Here is a 10,331-nt window from a genome sequence, read left to right as displayed (position 1 = left end):
TATGATTTCTGAATTTCATATTGTGGCCCTCTTGGAATATTTTGTTTATTTTCTTTTTGCTTCTAAATTGTATTCTTTGCTGTAATTCAAAAAGAAAAGAACATAGCGAGGATCCCAGATGTGACGTAGCCTGTCAGCGTTGGATGATTTCCACATCATAGCGACTGACGCGCGCTCTGTGGATATTGCTTACAGATCTACGCGTGAACTTACCCTGCCTTACCTTGAGATTCGGTGATCTTTCAGCGCTTACACAATCGACAACCTTTGAATTGAAAGCGATATGTAAACAACAAGTACAGATCATTTCACGCACATTCTGATCTTCATAAGACATACAGTGAATCGCTGCTGTTTTTAAAGATCGCTCGATCGTGACCGATGCAGCAGCAACAGCGACTGCGTGTTGAAGTTTGGCTTTGTGAATCGGGTAAGTTATTGCAGTGATACAGTGTTATTGACAGCAAGCATGTGCAACTAACTAGCACAGTGCTGTAGCTAACCTCAAGGATAGCCTACAACTCAAATGTATTAAATAAATCAACGATACAAAGAGAATTTATGAGGTCATTATCAACGTTTTACACAATAAATCCAAGCAGCGTACATATAGGTTTTCTTTCTTTCTATCTATCTATCTATATGTCTATCTATCTGTCTGTCTGTCTGTCTGTCTGTCTGTCTATGCTTTTTATATTTTGGGATTTTTATTTTTATTTTGCGCCATGCTTCTTCTTCTGAAGTTGCCACGGAAACCATCACGTGGATTTTGCATTCCAGCAATTTTCATCTCATACTTGATGGTCACGAGGCGCGTGCACGTCTGTGACCACGAACTTGTATTAACGTTGTACGTTTTACTGCTGTAATGGATATAATGCAATAATAGTGTAATATGCATGCTGTAGATAACTAATTACTCAACTTGGTTTGTTTTCAAACAGTTTGCCTTCCTGGATGGACTAAGGCACAGTCACTGAAACATTTTTACATGAGGATTTAAATGAGCTGAGGATGGCGGATATTAGGACGTATAATGTTGTTATTTTGGGAATAGGATTTTTGCTCATTTTTACAGCCTTCACCACCTGCGGTAATATCGAGGTAAGTTGTTTCATTCCTAATGCATGCTGTAAGCTATTAGACTGAGAGATATGATGGTTCGTTATGCTACTATGTTTCAAAATATGTCTGAAAGGTTCTTTTTTTGTTTTGTTTTTTGTACTGAAATTTTAGCCATAACTTGAGAATTGCAAGCCTTTAAAGTTTGCAGCAGTTTTAACTTTTTATTAACAATAGTTTCTGCAAAAATACAGCAAAAACTAAAGTTATTTGTTGTGATTTTATTCACACAGTTTTATTGGCGTAACAATACTATGGTACATGGTAAAAAGTTTTGTTTTTAAAAAACTCAATTTTTTTTTTTTGGTGAAAAGCAACATTCAATGAAGTTTTTCACTTAGATTATCTGTAAAACAGTCTATTGTTGAGGTAAATCTGGGTCAGGCGCATCTCGTGTTTTTGATTTTCCCCATCAGTCAATGAATTATCCTGCATGTCTAATGGGAGAAACAAATTTATACGTCACGGTGGACTCGTGTTAACCTCACAGTCATCCAAAAACCCACAAACTCAATTTAACCACAGAAGGATGTCTTCTCATAGGTTCTCTGGGGTTAATCTATGTGTTGAACGTTTCAGTGCAAAATGATTTTTAAAGTATTCACAGTGACATAATGGTAGTTGACATATCAAGCAGTGTCTTGCAGTATACATGCTTCATGTACAACTATTTTAAATAGTATTTATTTTTATATATAATTATTTTACTTTTTAAATACATGTAGATTTTATGAGTTCATATTCACTACATGAAGTTTTTATTTAACATTTTATAAACTTTATTTGTCATGCTACAGGGCTGTTTAGGTCCACAGCAAAAATTTAGTTTGTTTATTTATTTCCTTTTAGCAAACAGTGGTGAAAAGCTTGAATAGCACTAACTTTACTGGGAGTGGCTATCACAGGTAAGATCTCAGTCCTTCACCTTTTCTACCATATCCCATTTTCATAATTTAGAGGTTTATGATGGATATGTAAATATAATACACTGCATGGTAAAATAAAAAATAATGCTTGTGCCATTGTGTTACAACTAGGGGTTGAACGACTTCTGATTTTTTTTTAAGTCGACTTTTAAGTGATGAAAGTCGATTCGAAGTCGACTAGTCGCTGATGATGTCATTAATGGAAAAACACACAATGGAAGAACACCTTGTGCACAGCTATGGCATATGACACAGTGCTGCCCACATGGCTATTGCTCGTATAACAGCTCGTATAACAGTTCATTTGTCCTTGGGTCATTATAGTTCTCACAGATTTCTGCTCGTTCTAAACCAGATACAGATAAAGTAGCACGGTAAAGATTACATTCATATGAATGCATTAGTGAAAGCGATTGCATGTGTGACCGAATTCTACCTGGCAGTGTCTCTCTAGTAGTAGTCTTGTGCAGCCACAAGATTGAAGGTCTGGAATCTATGGCAGCTTTCATTGGCCAAGGCCCACCCATGAGGCTGTTTGGCCAACATGTCAAACAACCAATCACAGTTCGTTTCGTTCATCTTCACGTTTCGAGGCGTGAAAATGTCGCCACAATAACAGAAAACTATATTTTAAAGATTCTATGCCACGAACTTTAAATATTTCACATGCTTTTGAAAATCCAGCGTTTAGTTGATCCTGATAAGCGCTCATCGTCACAGTTGTAAACACAGCGGCTTTCTTTTTTCGTGAGGGGGTTTGGCGCCACGGTATCTTTGTTTCCAAGCGGAATGTTAAAGAAAGCAACACACACGTCTCACGGAATTCCTGTAGAATTCAACCAATCCGATGATGACTTCGACACTCCTGAAGTGTTTCCACTTTTGTGTCCCATATGCATCAGACGTTCAGCCAACGGTCCGTGGGTGTGACGTCTGAGGCTGAGACTACTCTAGTAGTAGTGAAGCTGTGGAATCTAGTTATTAAGAAATATATGCTTGAACTTTTCAGTTTCTAAGCTACTTTTTTTTTAGAAATCACACAACACATAATTATACATTTCCACGCTGAATTACCTGTACAATAAGCTGTTTAAAACGTGCATTCTCCCGTTCAGTTTCGAGCATCCAGTAATATAATCACACTTGTCCTGTGGAGCCCACAGTATGCACTTATTTGTCATTTTAACTGTTTGGAAACGGAGCATAAATGTGGAAGTCCTTCAAAGATTTCTTATCCTGTTGCGCCCTCTATAGGACCAGCAACTAGTCGACGTCAAGCTTAAAGCGTCATGGCAGAGCATTGGAGTCCACTAGTTGATTAGTCTGTGCAACCCCTAGTTACAACATATTTGTTTCAATCTAATTCAACACATCAAGATTCACAGTGATTCACAACATTCACAGTGCAATATCAATAATAAGACAAGTAGAGGCTAAAAAGTGATATCACATTTTCTAATTTCAGAAAAGGAAGGTGCTGCGATATAAAATCTAGGTGTAGAAATGATGAAATCGGATATCCAATAATTTCCCTTTTTCTTTTTATAGCCTTGGAATAATATATGGAGTTTTTTCATTCTGCAATGTGTTAGCTCCCACTATCGTTGCAATAATCGGACCACAGTTTGCAATGTTCTTGAGTGGAGTTCTTTATAGGCAAGTATCCCAGATTTCTTTGTGACTGTTCATCTTGTAGTCACCATGCCACCGTTGTCTGTATTGTTCACTTCTGTGTGTTTTTCAGTGGTTATATAGCTGTATTCATCATTCCATCCACATGGTCCTTTTATTTCACATCCGTGATAATTGGCATTGGAGCAGCCAGTAAGTAGATACTTAAAACACATGTTTAAGTTCATCAAATATTTCATCACCTGCAAGCTAATCATTGACTTAATAGTTCACCCAAAACTGTTCAGTCAGTTATCACCCTCAGGCCATCCAAGAGTTGTTCATCAGATATATTACTTTAGCCCCATAATTATTTCAATGTTTTTTTCTCATTAAATACAATGCTTGTATGCAGTACTGCAACATTTTCTCAGTTAGTGTGCTTATTTTTTTGTGTATAGTACACACTTCTGCAGAAGTATGTGTTTCACATTCTTAAATTCCTTCACCCACTTAAGCAATGTGATAGAGGCAGGCTCAGAAGAAGGTAGTATACTGTAGTTGAATCCATTATAGTCAGTCAATACGAATTGCAGGCAATAATTTAAATGACAGTTAAAGGTTATTAAGAGGTATTTATAGTTAAGTAGTGCAACATGGCTCATATTAGCTCTTTATTTATCTCATTTTGAATCATCATTCTAATTCCTTTTTTCTGTCCACAGTGCTTTGGACAGCTCAAGGGCACTTTCTAGTGGAGAACTCTGATGCTTCCACCATCAACAGGAACACAGGATTGTTTTGGGCTTTACTGCAGTGCAGGTCAGGAAGAGACAGGAGCAATTAACCCCAAATTATAATCTGAGATTCACTTTAATATGTTACCCTTAATCATCTGTGATCATCAACAGTATACTAATATGGAATGATAATTATCAGCAGCATCCAGATGTATAACTCTGTCTCTTAAAGCTGTAGTTCATCCAAACATACTAGATGTTGTTCCAAACTCCTGTTCTGTGAAAGAACACAAAAATGAGATATTAGACAGAATGTCCAATTTTGTCTCGTCCATATAAAATGAAAGTAAATTTTAACGGCCAAGCTCTAAAAATAAAACAAGAACATCATAAATACAGTCCATATTACTCTATATTCCAAGGTATGTTTCAGTGTTATTTTATTTAGTATTTTAATATAATTGAGATTTAAGAGTTAGAGTTATTCATATTTTGAATTGGTTTTCATTTTTATTCATTTTAATTTAATTTCATTTTAGTAATTTTGTTGTGAGTCTTTTAACATGTCTATAATTTAATTAATTAAATAATTCATTTTATTTCAGTTATTTTAACATCATATTAATCTTCATTACAAAGAGATATGCTGCCTTGGCAGCTAGTTTAAGTTTTTAAAATAATGTTTTTTAAACTAATGTAACATTTTTTTATAATTTTTTTTTTTTTTAGTTTTAGTTTAATTTGTTTATATTATTTATATTACTTTTTCTATTTATGTTTGTATGGAAAATGGCAGCTTGGACATTCTGCCTAAGCCCTCCTTTTGTGTTTTACTGAAGAAAATAAGTGATATTGGAGGAGTTATGCAAACTTACTAACCAAATCAGTAAAACCATCAAGAGCTATGTTTTAACCCCCTAAAACTGTCCATGATTCCTGTATGAAAAGTTCTATTTGTGTTTTCTTTCCAGTATGTTGTTTGGAAATCTATACGTTTATTTTGATTGGAAAGGAAAAACTGAAATTTCAGGTAACATGATGGTTTGAAAATTGTGTTTTGATAAAAGCTTGATTGTGTCCACTCTTTTATTTAACTTAAGTTAATCATCACTAATTTAACCTCTGCTAACCACAATATATAATAACTCTCAAATGACAAAAATATTTCAAAATTTAAGCATAAATTGATTTTTTTCTGTCAAATTTTTTTTCCTCCACAGATAGAGACAGAAAGATTATGTTTATTGCTCTGCTGGTTATCTCAGCACTCGGGACACTGAGTTTTCTTGCATTGAGGAAGGTCTGTCAGCAGGAAGAGCTTCTCTCTGAAGAGGAGGGCCATTCTCTGTTATCAACGAGATTGAAGTAAATTCACTCATTCATTTAGTGAATCGTGATAGTGAATGAGAGTTTCCACTTTGCAACAAAAACAAAAAAGTTTTACATTTCCTTTCACAGATCCAACAATAAGGTTGTTCTGCTTCCCAATCTGGCCAGAAATTCAGATTAATACTTGTCCGTCCGATATTTTTAGTGTCCAGCACAGAAAAAAAATAAAAATAAATTCATGTGTGATTATATGTTCTTCATTTTAACAGACAAATAAATAAAAATGCAACAAATAATTTGAAATGGTTTTTAATGTCCAATAATTACAGTAAATGATAACCATGCTAACCCCAACTATAAATTCATAAACTTTTGTTGGAAAACGTTGCTACTTACTGATACTTATTGTTTGATTTCTCATTGGTAGCTGATATAAATTTTTGTGTAATGTTATTTTAGGTATAAACAAAGAGCAACATCTGCTGTGACGGAAGCTAAAACGGAGTTTAGTGAGTAAATTTGGCTTAATTTTCACATTTGTAACATGATCTGCTATTTTTAATAAAATTGGAAATTTATCAAATAATTATTACACAAATTATCAATGTGGACATCTATTCTAGTGCTTCATCATCATTTGTATTTTTACTTTATTCATACACTTATTTATTTTTGTATTTTTTCCCTCCTTTAGAGACGATTTTGGCAATCTTCAAAACAAAAACCATATTGTTATTAAGTTTCTGCATGGCATACAGTGGTAAGGACATCACTAAAGGGAACAGCCATTGATCCCATGAGCATTTGAGCATGATGAGTATGTTTTGATTGCTGCTGTCTCGTTGAGGTTTGGAGCTGTCATTTTACAGTGGCGTTTATGGCACCTGCATCGGAGCTACGACACACTTTGGCGATGCAGCAAAAGGCTTAATCGGCATTTCAGGCATTGTGGTGGGAATCGGAGAAATAGTTGGTCAGTGCACTTCCAGTATGCAGAAGCATCTACCTTGATTACTCTTGGTATTATGGACATCTAAAGACAAGTGGATTCTTTAATAGTATTGGATTTTGATTAGATGTTGTCTCTTGTTTGCAGGGGGAGGATTGTTTGGCCTTGTATTGAAGAACAACCGTTTCAGGCGCACTTCAGTTGTCTTTTTAGGGATGGTTGTGCATTTTGTGGCCTTCTACTTGATATTCCTCAACATACCAGATGATGCACCTGTGGTTTTCCAAACAAGCTCACAGCATAAGCCATATCTGCTACCAAGGTAATAAATCATTTAAAACAAAACACAAAAACTGGCAGGGAATGCATTACACTGAATCCAGTATAAGCTGGTTTGGATAATCTGTTGTGCTAAATTGTGTTTCCTAAAGAGTGCAGTATTGCATTGTTGATCTTGCTCTGTTGATATATTCGCTCTTGTAGCGTGTCCATCGCCCTGCTGTGCAGCTTCCTGCTGGGTCTTGGGGACAGCTGTTTCAACACTCAGCTCTACAGCATTCTGGGCCGGGCGTTTGCTGAGCAGAGCGCACCAGCCTTTGCTATATTCAAATTCATACAGGTAACTACAGTATGCATTTATTTAAATCATATTTTACTTGAGATCAACAAGCCTGCTATTATTGAATCAAAGACAACACAGGCCAGTTTGCTTGCATAATACTGTTTCGTGAAATATTGGGCAATAGGAACTGTATAAGAAAGGTTTTTTTAAATTAATATTTTTATTTGATCAAAAGTGACAGTAAAGACAATTATAATGTTACAAAAGATTTCTTTCAAATAAATGCTGTTCTTTTAAACGTTCTATTTCTTTAAAGCTATTCAAACAACCCTGAAAAAATGTATCAGTTTTCATACAAATATTAAACGCCACAACCGTTTTCAATTGTTGATACCAATAAGAAATTGAGCAGCAAATCAGTATATCAGAATAATTTCTGAAGGATCATGTGACACTGAAGACTGGAGTAATGATGCTGAATATTCAGCTTTGACATCCAAGGAATAAATTAGTTATTTTCACAATGCTATTGTTTTAATGTGTTTTTGTTCAAACCAATGCTGCCTTGGTCAGCATAAGAAACTTCTTAAAAGAAAAGTGCGTGCTTGAGTGTTATATATTAAATAAATGAAATATATAAATAAAAAATAACGTGTGTGCACCTTTGTGGATCTAATCAGTAGACCAATGCATTCGTACATCATAGGCTACTTGCATGGATGATGGTATTTTGAGAATTTGAGAACTGCTGGTTTATGGCAGTAGAATATCTGATTAGTGTGTAGAGATTCTGAAAGTTTGAAAAAAAAAAATTCTGTGCTTCATTAAAAGCTTTTTATTTTTCCCTGATGAAGTCTACACCCATGACCTTCTTAATGAATAAAATGTATTTAAAGTTTCAGTGGCAAATAAATAAGGTGAAGTGTATTCGATATGAATTGGATTCAGTGTGTCAATAAAACGCTCCCTCTCTCAGTCTATTTTTGCAGCTGTGGCGTTCTTCTACAGTGGTTATATTCTGCTGACCTGGCAGCTCCTCGTGATGGTCGTCATGGGATTTACGGGAACACTGTGTTTTTTCATGGTGGAGAGGATGCAGAATATGTCAGCTGACACGCAGGAGTATTAGGTTGGAGTCTTTCTCAGGACACATTTCAGTAAATTTGATGCAACAAAAAGTCACTACACGTGACTTGTGCGAAAGTGCCTTTGTTTTTGTTGGACTTTGGGACCTTAATATACAAATGGGATTACAATGGTTATTATTTTTTTTATTTACATTCTACGATAGAAAATTGCTAGTTGGAGCTGCATTACAATTTTCCATCTTTATTGGAATTGTTTTACGTTAAATTTGATATATCAAATGATATTACATATATTAAAGCTGCACTTGGTTTAGATATGCTTATGTTGTGTTGGCTGACGTGGCAGTCATCTTATACTGACACCTAACGACATAGTTACAGCATCATGCAAAAGCGAAAGTGGAATTCCCCTTGTCTTATTTATTCCATGAGCGAAAGTGTCAGATAACAGCTGGGTTAGCAAGATAAAACTAGTATTTAGCTGGTCATGTGATTTCATATCTGCCCCCATGACTGGACCGGCTCCATGTAAAATATAACAGCTTTTATTATGCTACTGATATGACTGGCGCCTTATTCTCGTGTTAGATTTTAAATGGATTTTATGAAGTATTATCCATCTCTTTATATGTATTATGTGCTTAACAAATACACAATGAGGAAAAAATACTAAGTGCACCTTGTGTAAAATAATGTTGGTGACAATCAGATGATGGCTCAGTAATTAACCTCTAAACTGAAATATATGTACACCACTATACACCACACAACTCCTGCTCAAAAATTTGGAATCATTAAGGTGTTTTATATTTTTGAAAGAAGTCTCTTATACATATACAGTATATATATGTATAAGAAACTGAATTGTCTACACACAGTGGAGCTATATCATTTCAGCTGAGAAAGCATTTCTCTCAGGGTCCTGCTGGATAATTGTAAGATTTTTATAGGATCTTTAACTCTCAAAGGCTAATGGCATGCCAGTTCACTTTCAGATTTCTTTTCTAAAAGGATACTTTATACTGTATACACTCTGTGTTCTCGATTGTGAACCATTTTAAAGTTGTTAAAACCCTACCAGTTAAACTGGTTCAGATACTGAAAGTATTAGACAGCCAGACAGTGATGTCATGAGGACTCTGTCACAAGACCGGTTTAAATAATGTTTACACAAAGGTCGTCTTCATGACAAATGTCTTGAAGACACAAGTCTTTTAGGCTTTATAACATGTGGTCATACATCACAAAAGTGCTGTTTGTTGTAAACCAATGTGTAAATAAATGCTGTTTAGTAAATCTGACTTTTTTAAGATTGTTTCCTATAATAAAGAAAAATAATTATTATCGAAGCAAGTTTTACATTACATTTTACATTGCATAAAATGTGCTGAACATTACACAAATATCTTATGAATAATACATAATGCATTTTGTATGTTTTAATGTGTAATTTCGATTTGTACCACACCCCTGCTACACACTAGCTACATTTCATTAGATTGCAGTTATGCAATAATTTATGTGTCATATTGTAAATATTTGTTTTTAGATTTAATCCTCTTTGTGACACCATTTGATTTTTGCATTTGTAATTGACAGTCAATATGAAATGTTATAACCTACTGGGTTTGATTTGATGTTTTAATGCATTTCAATAAAGAATTATTATTATTGTTATTATAATGTGTACATGTCTATGTATTTTCATTTACACAGACCTTTTCACTGATCATCAAGATGTAGTATATTACTTTTACTAAGTCTTTTGATTATTATTTGTCCACATTCTAGTTTTAGTGCTTGGCTTAGTGTGAAAAGGAAGCCCTTCGTGAGGAAAGAAAATCATCAAAATATCAGTAAAATCTTGGGATTTCCAGTACTTTTTTCTTTCGTCGACTTACATTTTGATGCCTCTGAATTTAAACATCTATTGTTTTTCAGGGCAACTGCAGCTATCATAAAAAATTTCAATCAAAGCTAATAAGTGAGACTGGAGGCATTTCT

General features: G+C 34.6%; 1 protein-coding gene across 1 annotated transcript; it reads left to right on the top strand.

The window, feature by feature from the left end:
* The first annotated feature begins 124 nt into the window (after positions 1-124).
* Positions 125-10,007, top strand: LOC109054694 (UNC93-like protein MFSD11). Its single transcript, XM_042720065.1, has 14 exons — positions 125-430; positions 945-1,104; positions 1,972-2,027; positions 3,597-3,704; positions 3,793-3,872; positions 4,385-4,481; positions 5,371-5,429; positions 5,620-5,764; positions 6,188-6,237; positions 6,423-6,488; positions 6,576-6,701; positions 6,825-6,999; positions 7,161-7,296; positions 8,216-10,007. The coding sequence occupies exons 2-14, from the start codon at positions 1,015-1,017 to the stop codon at positions 8,366-8,368; spliced, it is 1,341 nt and encodes a 446-aa protein (XP_042575999.1). The 5' UTR covers positions 125-430; positions 945-1,014; the 3' UTR covers positions 8,369-10,007.
* The last annotated feature ends 324 nt before the right edge of the window (positions 10,008-10,331 follow it).

The sequence above is a fragment of the Cyprinus carpio genome, chromosome B3 (assembly GCF_018340385.1).
Source record: "Cyprinus carpio isolate SPL01 chromosome B3, ASM1834038v1, whole genome shotgun sequence".
NCBI classification, from domain to species: Eukaryota; Metazoa; Chordata; class Actinopteri; order Cypriniformes; family Cyprinidae; genus Cyprinus; species Cyprinus carpio.
Note: the sequence above shows the minus strand (reverse complement) of the source record. Positions and strands in the feature narration are given on the sequence as shown.

What these genes read in the sequence shown, in the direction of transcription:
- LOC109054694 (XM_042720065.1), top strand. Translation starts at nt 1,015, where the DNA reads ATGGCGGATATTAGGACGTATAATGTTGTTATTTTGGGAATAGGATTT. An exon ending in GGAAGCTAAAACGGAGTTTA is followed by an intron (nt 6,238 to 6,422) that starts GTGAGTAAATTT and finishes TCCCTCCTTTAG; the next exon opens with AGACGATTTTGGCAATCTTC. An exon ending in CTATATTCAAATTCATACAG is followed by an intron (nt 7,297 to 8,215) that starts GTAACTACAGTA and finishes TCCCTCTCTCAG; the next exon opens with TCTATTTTTGCAGCTGTGGC.